The sequence below is a fragment of the Equus quagga genome, chromosome 7 (genome assembly GCF_021613505.1).
Source record: "Equus quagga isolate Etosha38 chromosome 7, UCLA_HA_Equagga_1.0, whole genome shotgun sequence".
Classification (NCBI taxonomy): domain Eukaryota; kingdom Metazoa; phylum Chordata; class Mammalia; order Perissodactyla; family Equidae; genus Equus; species Equus quagga.
Window position 1 is genome coordinate 22,398,109 of NC_060273.1, and position 17,179 is coordinate 22,415,287.

The 17,179-nt window shown below is 54.4% G+C and overlaps 2 protein-coding genes across 4 annotated transcripts; both read right to left on the reverse strand.

The window, feature by feature from the left end:
* Positions 1 to 338: 338 nt before the first annotated feature.
* Positions 339 to 2,850, reverse strand: CD2BP2 (CD2 cytoplasmic tail binding protein 2). Of its 3 annotated transcripts, none has more exons than XM_046665793.1 (7): positions 2,725 to 2,850; positions 2,103 to 2,206; positions 1,734 to 1,869; positions 1,453 to 1,610; positions 909 to 1,344; positions 720 to 826; positions 339 to 634 (listed from the first exon to the last, which is right to left on the reverse strand). In XM_046665793.1, the coding sequence occupies exons 2-7, from the start codon at positions 2,178 to 2,180 to the stop codon at positions 524 to 526; spliced, it is 1,026 nt and encodes a 341-aa protein (XP_046521749.1). In that variant the 5' UTR covers positions 2,181 to 2,206; positions 2,725 to 2,850; the 3' UTR covers positions 339 to 523. The 3 variants fall into 3 exon arrangements, with proteins under 3 accessions (XP_046521749.1, XP_046521751.1, XP_046521750.1); XM_046665795.1 differs by lacking the exon at positions 2,725 to 2,850 and adding an exon at positions 2,691 to 2,709; XM_046665794.1 differs by lacking the exon at positions 2,725 to 2,850 and adding an exon at positions 2,292 to 2,584.
* A 1,742-nt stretch (positions 2,851 to 4,592) lies between these two features.
* Positions 4,593 to 15,359, reverse strand: TBC1D10B (TBC1 domain family member 10B). Its single transcript, XM_046665792.1, has 9 exons — positions 14,105 to 15,359; positions 11,021 to 11,120; positions 10,599 to 10,706; positions 10,397 to 10,503; positions 7,269 to 7,383; positions 7,077 to 7,142; positions 6,699 to 6,888; positions 6,208 to 6,362; positions 4,593 to 6,113 (listed from the first exon to the last, which is right to left on the reverse strand). Exons 1-9 carry the CDS (start codon positions 15,055 to 15,057, stop codon positions 5,481 to 5,483), a joined length of 2,427 nt encoding a protein of 808 aa, XP_046521748.1. The 5' UTR covers positions 15,058 to 15,359; the 3' UTR covers positions 4,593 to 5,480.
* Positions 15,360 to 17,179: the final 1,820 nt, after the last annotated feature.

A 17,179-nucleotide genomic window follows, 5' to 3' on the forward strand; every position in this document is an offset into this window, starting at 1 on the left:
CTTACCCCTAACAGATGTCCCAGCCCTTCCAGGCCTAAAATCTCCATTTCCGGGGCTCTATGCTGTACTGGCTGCAAAGAAAGAGACTCTAAGGTCCTAAAAGTCTAAAGACCTCAGAATAGCAACACAGGAACCCCCAGAGGATATCGGAGAACCTCAGGTGAATTGAAGGATTTTTAGATGACGAGCAGAGTCCAGGTGGAGAGACCACAGGCCACCTGACAGCCCTGGCTCTGCCCATAGGCAGTAAACAAAGGTGAAGTGGTTCAAAGGAACAGAAACTCCCAAGGAGGAACTTCACAAGGAAACACTCAAGGATGGAGGTGAGTCCACAGGAGCTGTGAAGAAGGTTGTGGCTTTTGGCCCTCAGCACAGCCAAGGCCATAATACACAACTAAAGGCTTTTATTGGGAAAGGAAAATTGACTGAAAAGTGGCCCCCAATATCCTCACTGCCTGAGGCACGTGGGGCCTCCTCCAGAGTCCAGGAAAGAACGGGCCACCAAACCGGGCCCTCAGCAGGCTCAGGTGTAGAGATCAAAGTCAATACGTTTGGAGTTGTAGAACTGTCCACCGGGCGGGTCCAGCTTCCGGCAATAAACACCATCCGGGAAGTAGCCTTCATTCACCCAGGTCTGCAGGAAGAGAGGGCAGAGCTGGGAGAGAACTGACAGCATAAGGGACGGAAAGAAGAGGCCGAACGAAGTAGAAGGGGCTTACCTGCATCTGGGTGCTGGTGAACGGCCCGTACAGCTCAGCATCCCCTGTGTTCTCCCACTTATACTCCCACATCACATCCACCAGACCATCTCCTGGCGACTCTGCTTCTAAGATAACAGGCAAAGCCATTTGGGACTTAAGTGCCCTGCCCCCTGCCCACCACACCCTTCCTCGGCCCTTCAACCTTACCTCCTCTCTGGGCAGTGGTTGGGGTCTCCAGCTCTTCCTCTGCCACTTCCTCAGCAAACATGTCAAGAGAGGGTGGGGGTGTGGGGTCAGGGGCTCCCTGGGTCCAGCACCCCAATGCCTTCAGCCGCATGGCCAACCGTTCCCTTGTCTCCTGATATACACCAAGGTTGCCCCGGGCCACCATCTGGTCAGCCAACCCAGACAGCCGGTCCAGGCGCTGGGGGGAACTGGGCCGCCCAGGCCCTTTGCTGCCCCCTTTGCTTCCTCCTCGGGCCCCTAGACGCCTCAGTGCCCCAGCCACCGTCTCCCTTGGCAACAGCAGCTCCAAAAGGCCCTCCAGGAGAGCTTGGGCACTCATTGGTGTCTGGCCCAGGCTGTCCTCTTCCTCTGAGTCTGACAGTGGGTGCTGATCAGGTGGCCGCTCCCTGATCTTCACCTGTAATGTGAGAATAGGAGGATTTATTTCCTACAAACTGCCAGCAGAACGCAAGGCCAGCACACTTGCTACCTCCAGGCCCCAGCCATGCCAGCCCCTGGGCCACACCCAGTCAATGTTGTCCAGCCAGCTATCTCGGATCTGAGCATCCCGGTTCAGGAAGTAGTTGCCATCAGCATCAAAGTGGCCTTCCTCCATCTCTTCCTGCAAGTTGAAGGGTGTGATCCGCACACCTCCCTCACTGGAGAGTGTGGCTGCTTCCTGACCTGCATCAAAGACACAGGTGTCCCACGCTAGGCATGCAAAAAAGAGGAGCCTCCCTCACCACATATCCTCCAAAACTCCCATTTGTTCCTTCAGCAGAGAGTCAATTCTTGGGTACAGCTCACCTTCCACATCCTCTGAGGCCAGGATGTCATATTTGCTGGAACCTTCCTCCTCATCCTCCTCCTCATCGCTGTCCAAAGAGTGTTTGCCTTTGAAGCGGCTCCCAGGACCCCCTGCCCCAGCCACAGGGTCCACCAGCTGTGAGCAGGAGCCAGCAAGTCGAGAGATGCACGTTAGTGGCTATTCCTCAAAACAGTCTAGCATCTGGACTCAAACTGAAAATCCTCCAAACCCATTTCTCAGAGAACACAGAAAAGCTAGCCTTTTCCACCCTTTCTTTGTTCCTCCGGCTTTTTTCCTCTTCTGGTTTCTAGTTCCTTTTTTCTCCCCTCATTTTCTCTCCCCAGAACGCAGGAGTCTAGCCCCCTCACCTTCTTCTTAGGGACACCGATTTCATCCTCATCATCCTCATCTCCCACGCCTTGGAAGGTCACTTTCCTCTTTGGCATGACTGGACAGAGGGGCCTTCCCCAAGCTGAGCCGAGGGAAAGGGAGCAGATTAAGGGAACTGGGCTAGGATACTCACGGAGAGAGGGCCCCTAGCACAAGAGATATTTCACCTGGTACTATATCCAGTTTGAGAGGGGAGGAAGCACAGAATCAGGGGCCAAAAGGGATGTTAGCAGTCAGGAGGCTCCAGGGACTTGTTTTGCCATGTGAAAGAGTTGCTGGGGCGGGGAAGGAGAGGCGGACGCGCGCAAGAGCTCCCCATGGGCGCCCCGACCCCTGACGAAAGGAGACAGGCTCCCCCACGTGACTATCCCCATTTCCGGACGCCGCAGTCCTGGGCGCGACGGGGCTCCGCCGGGCGACACCCACTTCTCTACTCCCGGCTCCCTCAGAGCCCGCGGGGCCCGGGCGGACGCAGGACCTGGCGCCCTGTTCGCCCTGCTCCTCCCCATGCCGAATTCCCAACTCCACGGGGTGACTCCTAACTGTCCCTAGCTATGTGTACAAACCAGGGAGGCAGCAGAGCCAGCGGTACGCGCTCACCTAAGGATCCACGGGAGGCGGGGTAACAAAAGGAAAGATGCTTTCACCAGGGCTACATCCGGGCCACCCACCGCCATCACCCGGAAGAGAACTGCGGCGGGCGCCGGAAGTGGCTTCACTCGGGTTAGAGGACTAACTGGAAGAGCGGGCGGAAGTGCGCGATGAGCCGGGGTGGTGGGCGAAGAAACACCTCCCTCCCAGAAGTGACGTGACCCGTGTGGGGCCACAATGGCGAGAAGAGGGGACGTGTGAACGTCTAGACCACGATTGGAAGAGAGGAGTATCCGGAAGTGGCTTCGATTCCCTCTTACAGCAGTAGAGGCTCTGGGGTGAAAGTGGAACGCTCTACTTAAAGTGACACCCCGGGTCACGACGGAGGAGCAAAGTCCGAGTAACCAGTGGGCTACTGCTCTAGTTTCCCTTTCTAGTGTTGAGTCATCAAAGGTGACTGGCCAAGGGCTCTGCGCCCATCACCATCTCATCAGAAATCCTCCCTTACCACTCTTAGCGTCCAGTTGTGTGCCCTCTCCCGGTCCGAAGTGCCGCCTTGCTCTTCTCCCTGAGGGAAGCCCGGCTCTCCTGATGGCCCGCCTGGAGGCCTCCGACTGCTCTTGGGACACTTTCCGAAACCAGCTCCCTTTAGGACCCAGGGAAAGTCATTTACCCCGCGCCAAGCCCCTGGATTCCCAGTTCTGAGATGGGAAGAGCCATCACTGGAGAGTGGCAGTGATACCTGTGCCCACTACCCAGGCCAGAAGCCCCTTGTGCCATCAGGTAGGCCTGGAGAAGGGCAACAGTGCCTCTCTTTCTTGAACCAAAGCCACAGGATAAAGCCTTCCTCTTAGCAAACGGCCCCAGCCCAGCATCGCCTGCCCAGGTTATCTGGCGGAAGGGGCAGAGCTGGGGTTGGGAGATGGGAGGAGTGGGTCCCAGTGCTGTGGGGACAGGACCTCCAGCTCCTGAGGACACAGTCTGACTGCCACTAGGCTAAGGCTGTGCCCAGGAGGAGCCTACTGGAGCCAGAGGAGGGCAGCATGGGCATCCCCTGGGTAACAAGACAGACCTTCCCTTCTTCTCTACTGCCCGCAGGATTTCCTCCCAGATTGGACTACTATGAAACTGCACCGAAAGTCTGTGCTCAGTGTCTTCCGTGAGTACAGAGCACAGGCTCCAAATCAAGAAGGCATCTTGCTAAATGAGTGGACCTGAAATGCCACTACCAGTACCGCTTGTTCATCCTCCGGGGAAATCTCTTCTACCTGGAGCACCAGACCGCACACCCCTAGGCCTCATCCTCTTGGAGAACTACCAGGTGGAGCCATGCCGTGGGGCCACAGAACCCTATGCCTTTACCATCCTGACTCCCAGGGTAGAGGGCACAGAAGGTGGGCGGGTCTACAAACAGCAAAAAATCAGGAAGAACTTGGAGCCTGGCTCCAAGTGGTGAGCTGGAGGCAGCTGGCTGTGCTGCTACCTGCCCTGGAGGCCCAATACCAGGAGCTGTGCCAGGCTGCTGGCCAAGAGCCCAGCTCACTCACAGAGGACTGTGGCTTTCTAGCCACCCTGAGTGCCCCCTCCGGCTTCCAGGAGTTGCACGAGCGTTTTGGGAAGGAGTTTCGGGCACTGCAGGTGGTGTGCAGAGGATTCCAGGCCAGTAACAATGGAGGCAGCAGATCCCAGGTAAAGGTGAAGCAGGAGCCTAACCATTGTTTGTTGATGAGTGACTGAGAGATGGATCAAAGGTCAAGAGGCACCTACCTGCCAAGACCAGCCAGCTGCTTCAGTAGACACCCAGGTTCTGGCTCACTCTGTCCCTCCCTAGTCCTTATTCTAACCCCTGTCATCAAATAACAAAGCAGGAGACAGGCCCAGGTACAACAGCAGGTTCTTTTCTGGTTCCTCAAAGCGCCACACAGGGTGGGGGCAGAGACAGAAGAGAATGTAAACATTGGGTTCCACCCCCTGGAGCTCAGGCCCCTTACCCAGATAAGAGGCTGGAGGGTTGGAAGGGAATAGGTGAAAGGTGAGGACCCTGGTGAGACAAAGCAGGGGAGGCCTGAGAATACAGAGGAAGGTAGGTGAAGAGGAAGGAGAGCAAGGAGGGTGGTGGGTGGGAAGTGAGGGACATTTCCTGTTCCAGTGCATGTCCCTCCTTAAATAAACCAGAGTGCAAGAACACTGCAGGAGAACCAAAGGACAGAAGATAAAATGAGCACCCCCACCCTGGGCCAACCAGGTCCTCTGTATATCATTATAACACAGAGATGTCAAGAAATAGAGCGAGGAGAGCCTTAGCCCCCAGCCAGGAAGTGGGGGAGACAGGCAGGACTGAAGGGAAAAAGGAACCCAGCTCCACTTCATGGGTAAGAGGAGCAAACTGGAGTGTGAGAATCTGAAAACTGCTGACACCCATAGCCAAGAGTCACCCTGTAGTGACAAAAGGCCAATCAGGACAGCACCTGGGAAGGGACCCCAGAGGGAATTGGGGCAGGAGTGACAGAGACCCAAGCTGGGCCTAACTGGAGGTGAGGGGCTCTAGACTTGTTCACGGCTGCCCCAGGGAAATGCAGCTGCCCCATGCACTCCAACTGTCCTGGCTGTGCAGGGATCAGCAGCTGGCAAGGAGATGGGGAATCAAGCCACTCCCCTCAAAAAGGCGGACAGCATGGCAAGGGAGCTGAAGGCAGCACCCCAGGCCAGGCCTGCTCTTGGCTGAGGGAGGAAGGGGGCCATGCAGTCCAGCCCCAGGGCAGAGGTCAGAAGTAAGCATCCTGCCGGGCCTCAGATGCCAAGGACCTGTCCCCACCATCCTGGGGGGCGGGGGACCCATCTGCCTTTCGACGCAGCGAAAGCTTCCTGCCTTGGGCCTTCTTCTCTTGCTTCTGTCGCTCCTTCTCTTGCTTCTGCCGCTCCTTCTCCTGCTTCTGCCGCTCCTTCTCCTGTTTCTCCCGCTCTTTCTCCTGTTTCTGCCGCTCCTTCTCACGTTCCTTTTCCTGTTTCTGCCGCTCCTTCTCCTGCCTCCGAGTCTCCTTGCTGGGACCCAGTGGGGTGCTATTGCCAGTAGGCGAAGGAAGGGATGGATGCAGTCCCTCAGCAGTGACCACAGGCCCTGGGGCAGGCCCAGCACTGGCCCTGCGGGCAGGAGGAGGTGGGGAGGGGGCCCCTCCAGCTGCCCGGGAGCCACGGCTCTTGAGACCAGGGAGGCTAAGGAGGCTGGAGGAGGGGCCAAGGGGTGGCTGCTGCCTCCGGCGCTCCTCATGGATGGCCCGGGAGCCATGTAGTCGCCGTGAGGGTCGATATTGCAGCTCCCCTCGGGTCTCCCGCCACTTCTTGAGCTGGGCTGCATTCTCTCGCTCAATCAGTGCTTCTGTCACTGGGAGGTTGGTCACCTAGATGGAGAAGAAATGAGTACCAGAATGAAGATGAGGATGGGGATGGGGATGGGCTGAAGCAGGTGTGAAGTGTGCTAAGGCCAGAGCCTACCTCATGCACCAGGAAGTCCTCCTGCATGCACTGTTGGGGCAGGTTGCGCAGCTGCTCCATGGTTTCATACATGCCTTGGCAGGAGCGCAGCTTCTCCACTGAGCCCAGCGTGTGCCGCAGCAGCACCAGGGCCACCCGGAAGATGATCTTGACGCCTGCAGGATCAGAGAGAAGACAGCATGGGTGACCAGGCCTGGTATCTCAGCCGGTCCCATTTAGAAGGGACTCATAGCTGTCATCCCTGTCTACTGCCAACTTTACAGATGAGGAAACTGAGGCCCCAAGAAGGGAAATGAGCTGCCATGGGTTTCAGGTTCCTGGGAGGGAGAGCAGACTCTGGGTTGGTGGCAGAGCCAAGACCAGACCTCAGTTTCTCTAGCCCCCCAGCCGGCTTACAGTGAAGCCAAGGCCCAACAGTGTCAGGGGGCCACCCTCTAGCAGCCCGCATGGAAACCCCAGTCCCCTCACGGCCTGAATGGCTACAGAAGTACCTTCACAGAAGAACATATCCCAGACACGCAGCACTGAAGCCCAGGGCAGGGTGCGGGCAAAGATGCACATGAACCATTCTGTCATGTAGAGCACGGGGTCAATGCGTTGCCGCCGCAGGTGCCGATGTGCTAGTGGGGAGGCCCGGCGCAACAGTGCAAAAAAGATCTCTCCATCCAGCTGAATGGCCTCCTGGAAATGGGACGAGCCATGAAAAGATGCCTGCTGTACCCACCTGGGATAGAAATGGCCCTGGTAGGGGATCCTCACCTCAGTGGGAGAGGCCCAGAGGAGAGGGACAGAAGGACACAGGATTGGGCAGGACAAGGACCTTGGGTAAAAGTCACTGCCCCAGTTGCACCCAGTCTCTAGACACTCACCAGCCCTGCACTGTAGTAACCGGGGAGGTACTTGTCGCAGATTTGCACCAGGCACCAAAAGGCTTGCTGAGAAAGGCAAGAACAAGAAAGGAGGGATGAGGCCTGAGAAACAGTAAGCAGAGAGCTCCCCCATCACCAGTGTAGGCCAAGATCTTCCCAGCCCCTCCCCAACCAGGACCAGAGTCTGCTGACCTCAGCAGGCATGTGCATGAGCAGCACTGCAGCCACTGGGGCCTGGGCCTGGCAGTAGCCCTCGTCAGGCCGGTAGATAGTGTAGGCCTTCAGGATTCGATACAGGTCCTGTTGCCTGTGGGTATTGGGAAAGACCATGAGGGCAGTCACAGGAGGTGGGAGTTCTCTGACCCAAACTAAACCTGCACCTCGCCCCAGCCCCAGCTCAGACCCCTCCCAGATCCAGTCCCAGATTAACCTCAGAGCTTTACCACCACACACCTCCATCCACCTTCCCAGTCCTGCCTATCAAGCTTAAGCCAAAGACTCACACCAAAATCAAAGCATTCGAGGCTCCAGTATTCCATCCTTGCCAGCACACCCCACATGTTCCCTACCCATTCCCAAAGGCTGTGTGCTCTCTCCCTCCTTCATCTGCCACCATCTCATAAACCTTGAAGGTCCTCTTCTCCAGGAAGCATTCAATATCCACAGCATCAGCCCTCCTCTAACACTGTCTGAATACTTTTATCACCCCAGAGCAGGAGCTCTCCCAGGGCAGGGCCTGCCTTATCTGTCTCACTGGATTTTGTCAGTTCCCCCCAAGCATGTCCAAGGGCCCTTGTTCTTGGTGAAGGCTTGGGAAGCCAGCTGTTCCTCAGACCTTTCTCTTGTCTCTTCACCCAAAAGAATAAAATCTCTGCCTTACACCTGCTCCTCTTCCTTGAGGGGGGCCCTGTCGTTGTGTCTGGGAATTCCATCCACTCAGCCTCACATCAATAAACCAAGTGCCTTCCTTCACTCCCCATAGCTAATCACCAAGTCTTATCAATACCACATCCTGATTTTCATTCATGTCTGTTTCCTCTCTCCACCTCGATAGTCACTTCACAGCTCAGACCTTCATCTCTTACCCAGAAAATAGTTCTGACCTCCCAGATCCTCTCCCTGCCTCCAGTCACCCACATACTCCTGACCGTGCTTATAATAGTGTTTCCCAAAATTCAGACATTGAAGTGTGATCTTCATTTGTGCTATATACCACCCCTACTATTATTTACTTAATATTTTTTCTCCACTTTGCAAGAGCATCCACAAAATGACAGGTTTCATATACTAGTTATTTTACCAAATACATATTAAAATAAACATGTAACTTCTACAAGCTCTCAAGCTACATTCACCCACCTGCCTGCTTCTGTGCGCCTGCCTTCTCCCATTGCTATGGTGAACTGTCTGTGATCCTGGCCAACCACAGCCTTTCCACCTGGGCACTTGATCCCATCACCTCTCACTTACACAGGTTATCACTCCAGCAACCTTCCCATCTCTCCTGCATCATCAATTTTTCTCTCTCTACTAGATCATTCTCATTGGCAAACCAACATCTGTTATTTCCTCTAGCTTAAAAAAGTCTCTTGACCCCACTTTCCCCTCCAAATACCACACCATTTCTTTCCCTACCTATTCAGTAAAACTCCTCCGGAGTATACACTCACTGTCTTCAAGGTTTTTCCTCCCATTCTCCAGTCAGGCTTTAACCCACTGCTCCACACAAAATTGCTTTTACCTAAGTCACCAATGACCTCCACAATGCTAAGTCCAGAGATCAATTTGCAGATTTGACTTGACCCATCAGCAGCATTTCGTACAGCTGATCCTGAAACCCCTCTTTGCTTTGCTTCCTGGAATCACAATCTCCTTGTTTTCCTTCTACCTCTCTAGCTTCTCCTTCCAGCCTCCTTTACTGGTTCCTTCTCATCTTCCCATTCTTGAAATGCTGGAGCTGCAAGCTCAATATTTGAGTCTCCTTTCATATCTACACTTACTGCCTTGATGACCTCATCCAGTCCCACGGGTGAGATTTAGTCCCATCTAGAGGCTGACAATTCTCCATTTCCAATTTATCTCCAGTTTAAACTTCTCCTCGAAATCCAGACTTGTTTATATCTTACATTCAACTTACTTGACATCTCCATCTGGATGTCCATTAAGCATTTCGAACTCATGATCCAAAACTGAGCTCCTGATATACTCCCCAAACCTACTTTTCCTCCAGTTTTCCCCATCTGTATCAGTACATAGCAACTACATTCTTCTAGTTTCTCAGGCCAAGAACCTTAAGAGTCACCCTTAACTCCTCTCTCTCACACTCCACATCTAATCCATTGGCAAATCCTTTTGGCTCTACCTTCAAAGTATATCCAGAATCCAACCGCTTTTCCCCATAGTTCCACTGCTACCATCCTGGTCTATCTATCATCATCCCTCTCCTGGATTATGGAAAGAGTCTCCTGACTGGTCTCTCTGCTTCTGCTCCTGTCTCCTTAGAGTCTATTCTCAGCACAGCAGCCAGAATGTTCCTTTTAAAACACAAGTCAGATCAGGTCACTTATAACCCATCTCCACTCACATTCTCTATTCCCCTTTCTTGCTTTAAACTCCTCTTTAATACTTACCATCATTTCACATGCAACATACCTTCCTTTATTTTATTTATTGTCTATTCCCACTAGAATATAATAAGCCTCACAAGGACAGGAGTTTTGTCTTTTGTTCACTGCTGTTATCTGTGACTAGAAAAGTGCCAGGCAGATAGCAGATAATAAATATTTGCTGAAAGGATGAACTTATTGATAAAAAATGTTCATCTAAGAACCACTATCTTGCATACTACTAGGGAGCGGTATCTCTACACCTTGAGGAAGCCTGGCATACAGAACAAAAATCCAAGTGCTTTGGAACAGCATTTAAGGGCCCTTGGTGACCTGGCCCTAAACTGCTTTTCCAGCCACATCTCTACCCAACCCCACTGCCCAGACACAGCTCATATAAACCCCCAGCCAGAAAAAAACCTGCCCCTTGCTCTGCTCCCATCTATCCTTCAAAACCCAGTTCAAATGCAACCTCTTCAATGAGCCCTTGATGTGCCTCCCCTTCCCCCTTCCCAACAGCCCAACTCACTCCCCACCCGGAGTCAGAGTCTCCCCACCAGGACACTTTCTTCAATATGGCTTGACACTCAATCCATTAAGGACCACTCTTCTAGAAGGCCTAGAGGGCAAGAACTGCTTTCAACCCAGTCCTGTATCCAACTGGAGCCTTCAACAAATGTTTGCTGACTGACCCACATGGTCAGGCCACCTCACCCATGCCCTCCTCGAGCAGCAAACATCTCATGGAAAGGGAACTGGCGGTGCAGGTCCTTCTCAATCACATCCAGCCACTTGGGGTCCCCCGGAGCCCGTTCCAGCTCCTGCAGTGGGACAGCAGGGATTATCTCCAGATCTGGGGAAATTGATGACACCTTTCACACAGACACTGTCACATGCCCCCACATTCTGGACGCACCTCAAACTTGCCCGGGTTTTGCTCCAGAAGTTCCTTGCTATTGGACAGGTACTGCCAGGCCTTGGCTCTGAGGGAGGAGGGGATCCCCTTCCGGCAGCGCAGCTTCACCTAAGGCAGAGTGGCAGGCAAGGACAGCTTCAGGGGTTGGCACAGCCTCCAAGCTCTCCCGAGCAGTCCTCAGGCTCCCTGGGACACTCCTCCCAAATCTCAGAGGCTTCACTCCACTGGACCTGGTGTGGCCTTCTATCTCTCAAGCTACTCTTCCCCCCAGGCCCATGTACCACCTGCCCCCAACACGGTCCAGAAAGCAGATACTCTCGTGCTCCTGGGCTTCCCTGGAGCACATGAGTCCACCCTTCCCCCCTCCCCCCCTCCCCCCGTGTCCATTGCCCTGCCTTGCCCACCACTCAGCCTTTTCAAACCTTCTGGAAACGCCGTGACAGCCACTTATCCCAGTTACTGAACATCTCCAGCCACTTGAGCTCCCGCTGCCGAGCCACATCCACAGGAATGGAGCTCTCTCTGAAGGATGGAGGGAGCATGGAAGGGGTCAGTAGCAGCAAAATAAAACCTGGATTGCTGGGGGAACTGAGGCAAGCAACCTCCCCAGGCTCAAATGAGACTGACATAAAAGCATTTTGTGAGCTACCACACATCAGATATCTGGCCACTTGGCCATCCAAGGCCCTAGTTCATCACACTGAAAGGACTTCTCTTTGGAAGGAATCTCTGTACAGAGCTTGTGTTCTCATGTTGGATTTTTATACAGAGGTGTGTTCGAATCCCATTTCTGACACACGTTTGGGGAGACAGTACAGAATATTTCAAAGCCACAGTCTGCATGAGACCTGGATCCAAGTTCTAGCCTTACCACTTATTCATTGCATGACCTTGGGCAGGTCACTTAATTCCACTAAGCCTCAATTTCCTCATTGTAAGATGGCGAGAAAAACAACATCTACCTGAGAGGTTATATGAGATAACATATAGCAGGGGCTCAGTAAGTAATAGCAATTATTATCCATAAAATAAAATACGGAACAAATATACTTCTCTGTCTCCTTAGAAGCAACCATCTGAATTTCCTATTAGACTCTTGAGATCCCTTGGGCCATCTGCATGTCCCTCTACCTCCTCCTCCCTGAAATCACCCCAGATTCCCAGGCAAATGAAGCTTTCCTTGAACTGTGTGCCCACTGATCTGTCAGAGCTTCACACTCAAGATGCCGCATCAGTCTTGAAACAGTTACTTGTAAGGAGCTAGAACCAGGAGGTGAGTGGAATGGAAGAGCAAGCTTGGGTTTCCAGACAGACCTGAACTCAAATCCCAGTCTGTCCCTTAGAAGTTGTAGAGTCTTGGCAAGTGATAACCTGAGTCTCTTCCTTATCTGTAAAAAGGGATGTCACCACCTACATCACAAAGTTATGAGATGACTGTTGAGAAACTGTGTATGAAAGACTGTTAAATGGAAGGGCTCATTAAATATTAGTTTGTTTTGTCCTAGAAGCTCCTTAAACAGAGACCATCTCTCATTAATCTCTATCGTAAGTCAGTTCCAAACTCTACTAAGGACTAGAAAGAATAAACTACCTTTCCTGCTCTCAAGAAGGTCACAAACTAGCAGGGGATATAATTGCAAAATGGTACGGGAAATGAAGTAACAAAAACATACAGAAAAGGCACCTAACTGGAGTAGGGGCAGTGGATATCAAAGAAGGCTTCCAGGAGGAGGGGGCATCTGAGGTGAGTCATGAGTAGAACTTAGCAGGAAAAGAAGGGGGAGAAAGGCATTCCTGGCAGGTGGGACAGCCTGAATATGAAGGGGGAGAGACTACAATCAGTTCAACAGGATCATAGCGTTAAGTGCATGGTGAGGAGTGGTGGGAGAGAAAACCAGAGAGGCTGGCAGAGCCGGGTAATAAGGAGTCTATATGCAGGCTAAAAAGCACTGGGACGTTACTCCTGTGGCCAGTGAGGAGCCGCTAAAAGCTTTTAAGGTAACATGCCCCACTCAGCCTTGCCTCAGAAGTAGATCCTCCACCATGGAAGATGGATTTTAGAGGAACAAAATTACAAAGCAGAGTAATAGCATCCAGCTTGGTGCCTGGCACACAAGAGGGGCTCAGTAACATCCAATTCAATCCAAGTTCCTTAGAGTAGCATGGTATTGAGGAGAGAGCCGTTGGTCACACAGATCTGGATTATTTGAGGGGGACAATTCTCTCAACTGCAGTAATCCTGTTTCTTCACCTATAAATTGGGTACAACAATGCATCCTTCCTGCATGGGAAAGCACCAGCGTCAGACTTCAATTGCCTTCCCCTCATAGGATCACAAACGTTGGTGCTCGAATGTTTTCAAATTTTTTGTTGGGTTATAAACCCTGCCTAGAATACCCTCCCACAGGGCTTCCCCCCAACACCACGCAGGTCCCCCCACCCCCCCGCGCCGCCCCAACAAGCACAGCCCTGACTAAATTCTACTCATTCTTCACGATACAGATCAGCTTCAGCTGAATTCTCAGACTGGGCAAAAGATCTCTTCCCTAGGTGATCACAAAATCCTGTGATGATCTCTAGGCTAAAGCTAACTAACATCTTAAAATCAACTGTTTAAGGATTTGTTTCTCCCTCGGGATGATGAGCGCCTTGAAACAACTATGTCATCCTTAGCACCCAACACAGAACCCGGCACCTGGGTGCTCAGGTGATGCTGTCGGCTGAACTGACCAGCAGATTAAAGGGTACAGGAACCATGGGCAGGATCCAGAGAGAGAAAAGGAAGAAGTCAAAGAAGATCACACCCCCACCTCAGGAGTGACTCAGGCCCCTGGAGGGAACTAGGAAAGAGTAAGCCAGGCCAGGGAGATGAGGAAATGGTGAAGAGGCCTCCCCCACCCCCTTTCCTTCAGTGAAAACATAAGACTGCCCTTCTTTGTTTCGCAGAGGGGCCCAGCCTTCAGGGTCTCCCCTCCATCAACCAGCCTTCCCCACCCCACCACCCCATCAGACCTAGGGCTATGGGGGAGGGGAGATGCCTGCATCCCTCCCAGACTCTTTCCCCCAAGGTACCAAAGATCTCTACCAGAACCCCTGCCCAGCCAACCCTCCTGCATATCCTGCCCATAGCTGGAGCTTCACATCGAAGAGCTGGTACGATGGCAATCATCTCATTCAACCTTTCACTTCATAGACAAGGAATCTGAGGCACAGAAATGGGGAAGACACTACCTCAAGCGCACATAAACACACCACAGGCAAGGCTTAGACTCAAACTCAGAACACCTGACACCTGGTTTGAAACTTTCACTAACATTCAAGTGCCACAGACACCTCAGGATGCTCTAGGCATGATGGGGGTCGCCAAGAATCTCACTCATGCTAATCACCCTCCGGATCCTTAGAGGGGGCTGGGCTGCCAGAGTCTGGGCAAGGTGTATCAATACCCCCTCCCCCAACATCTGCTTTCCTGAAGCAGTCCCAGTGGGTGCCCACTGGATACTCACAGGCTGCCTGAATACTGGCTGCCCCCAAGGAAGCCATACTTGTCAGTCTTGCGCAGGGCCAGCCCATTTATCTCCGAGTCTGAGCCCATGGAGCTCACATCATCCGCCAAGGACTCCAAGGTCCCAGACATGAGGCTCACGGAGTCCAAGTAGCTCAGAGTGTCCGGGGCCTGCCCTCGAGGCCCAGAGATGCCCGGTCCTAGGCTGGACGTGGAGCCTAAGTCCTGAGAGTTTTCAGCAGGCTCCTGGGCGGGGGTCACCGTCACGACCGCCACCAGAGGCTCACATGTCCCTGGAGGGCCTGTACCAGGCCCCGAGGGGTCCTCTGGAGCCTGTTCTGTTGATGCTGATGTGGTTGCTGCAGCTCCATGTCCACTTGTCACCTGTCCTGTTGTCACTGCTGCAACACGTGCAGTCATTCCTGAGGCCACTGTGGTTCCCGGCTTGGGGGCAAGCGGGGGTTTGGCGGAGAGGGCCCCAGGAGTCGTTCTGGAAAGGGTCCTGGTGGGAGTCCCGGTGGGGGTACCTGGTCCAGAGGCGGGTGAGGTTCTAGCCTCCCTCGTCTTCGGAGAGTCTGCCTCTGGGGCCAGAGCCATCGACCTCTCGGCTCCTGCCATTGCCGCGGGCACGAGGGGCTCCGGGCCGGGGGAGACCGGCGCCCTCGGGGCTTCGTGTGAGGCCTCCAGAGTCAGCATCACCACCGTGCTGCCTGTAACCGTCGGGGCAGGGGCTGGGGCCGGGTCCGAGGTCTGGGTCGATTCCGGTACCCAGGCGGGCTGCGCCTCCCCGGGGGCCACGAGGGTGACCGGGGCCGAAGTGGCCGTGGTCACTGGCGGCCCCGAAGCCACCACCACGACGGGCCCAGCCCGGGAGCCGCGAGGTGGAGGCGAGGGGGCCGCGGGGGCGCCATGACGGCGCGGCGGGGCCACCAGGGGCGCCGGGCCCGTCTCCATGGCCGCGGGCCGGCCCTCACATCCCCCCGCCGGGGCGGCCGCAGAAGGCGCCGCCCCTCAGGCCGCTCCGCGCCGCCCGCCCAGGAAGAGGAGAGGGCGAAGGGCGCGGCCCGGCGCGCGCCGGGGCCACAGGCGGCGCACGAGCGGCTGCCGGGCGCGCGGAGGCGGGGCAGGGGCCTGGGGCGCCAAGCGCCGGGGTCTCGCTCGCGCCCTCTCACCTCTCGCGCTCTCTCGCCGCCGCCCCCTCCCTCCAGCTTAGGGCGAGCGGCGAATCTCGCGCCTGCGCACATGCCCCAGCGCCGGCTAAGCGGACTGCGTTTCGGCGTTTTACGCCTGCGCGCGGGCCGCCCCATCGCGCTCCTTTTTTCTCCCGCCTCGTCAGAAGGCTTGGACGAATAATAGGAGAGAGGGAACCGGGTTTCTGCCAATCGTTGGAAGGGTGGGTAGGGTCTGCGGTGGGAAGTGGGTGGGTAATTTGGAAAGAGGAAACGAAGAAGGCGGAGGCTTATAAGACCAATTGAGGGGGCGAGTGACGGCAGGAGGCGGTGGAACGAAAGAAGTAACTAATAGAAAAGCGGGAAGCTGAACCTCCTGGCCAATAAAGATGGCTGAAGAGTGAATGACCGCGGAAGGAGGCGGGTGCTGTGCGAGAAGAGGCGGGCCTGGCTACCAGGAACGGCAGAAAGGGAGCCAATGAAAAGAGGAGTAGGCGGAGGTCAGCTGACAGATAGTGACGTCTATTTGGGAGGTGAGAGACAGCATCTGCAGTCAATAGGAAGAGCTGTGGAATTCTTAGGTCTCCCGAGAAGGTCAGAAAGGAATGATGGGGGGGGGCGGGCCAAATTTACAATTAATTTGCCTCGTCAGCCAATGAGCGCATTCTCTCACTTTAGCAACAGGGGAGGAAGATAGACAGCTCAGTCTCAGCCAATGGAAGCATCCAAAGGGCAGGGGTGCTGCCGGGAGGCGGTGCCAGCCCAGGGATATCGGTGACAACTGTAGACAAACGCAGGAGGAGCGTGACAGTTGGGGACAGCGCGGAGAGGGGGCGGGGGCCGGAGGCATTAGTGCAGCACTTGGCCAATAAGAGCGCCGCGCTGCCCTGCCTGAGTCCTTCCTGGGCCCCCATTCTCCATCCAGCTCCTGAGCCCCGGCATTCTGGTGGTGTGTGAGACCCCGAACCCCACTACAGATCCAGAGCCCTGCTCAAGTACTCTCGAATTCCACTCTGTCTCTAATTCTCATCCCTGCCCGCAACCAACCCCAACACTCCAATCCCAGACGCCTATCACCAGAGTCCCCAAATCCTCTAAGCAACCCGTCCCTCTGGATCTGCCATTTCCTGCGAGAATTCCAAGCCCCAAGTGCCTCTCCACAGCCGCCCATCTATCTGAACTCCTCCTCAGAATCCAGGCTTCCAGTTCCTCAGACCTCATCCTCTCAGTGCCCTCCTCCATTCTATTGGGGAATCCCAGACCCCAAACCATTAACTCCTAATACCATGAACTCCCATATCTATATTCTTATTCTTTGGGGGACCCAGGACCCCTCCCATCAACTCCTTTACCCTCATTGCCACACCGCTCTGTGCTCCTCATTTTCTGCTAAGAAACCAGACCCCAATCTCCTGAGCCCCCTGCAGGCTTCCCTAGACCACAAACACAAGGCCCTGACTTTGTGAGCCTCTCTCCTCTTTGACCTTCATTCCCCTGAATCCCAGGGTTAGAGGGCCCCAGTTTCCATCCAGAGTCCACCATCCTGAAATTTCAGTCAGGCCTAGCTCCTAACTTCCCAGTTCCTTCTTGGTTTTCTGAGTTCTCTGAGGCTCCTCACTCCCAGCTCAGACTCAGATCCTGTGAACTTCCATTCACTGTCTGACATAGACCGCTCCTGATCTCCTTCTCTTCAACTTCCCCACTTTCCATTTGACCCAAGCTTCCTGAGCACTTCCCCCATTCCTCTCTTTGGAGTTTTCCTCCTTCCCAGAGCCCAGTAATAAGTGGGCTCCTCCCTAGGCCTGGATCCCCATGGTAACCGTATAAGGTGAGGCAGCTGTCAACTGAGGCAGGGAGGGGCCAGTGCAGGAGGCCAAGAGCAGTTGCTAAGTTTAGGGTGGCTCCTT

Bases quoted from the DNA above. Each gene is read 5' to 3' on its own strand.
- CD2BP2 (XM_046665793.1), bottom strand. From the start codon at position 2,180: ATGCCAAAGAGGAAAGTGACCTTCCAAGGCGTGGGAGATGAGGATGAT. The intron at 1,345-1,452 runs GTGTGGCCCAGG...CTCACATTACAG, and splicing joins GGCTGGACAACATTGACTGG to GTGAAGATCAGGGAGCGGCC. The intron at 635-719 runs GTAAGCCCCTTC...CTCTTCCTGCAG, and splicing joins TCACCAGCACCCAGATGCAG to ACCTGGGTGAATGAAGGCTA.
- TBC1D10B (XM_046665792.1), bottom strand. From the start codon at position 15,057: ATGGAGACGGGCCCGGCGCCCCTGGTGGCCCCGCCGCGCCGTCATGGC. The intron at 7,143-7,268 runs GTCAGCAGACTC...TGCCTTTCTCAG, and splicing joins TCATGCACATGCCTGCTGAG to CAAGCCTTTTGGTGCCTGGT. The intron at 6,889-7,076 runs GTGAGTGTCTAG...TCCCATTTCCAG, and splicing joins GTTACTACAGTGCAGGGCTG to GAGGCCATTCAGCTGGATGG.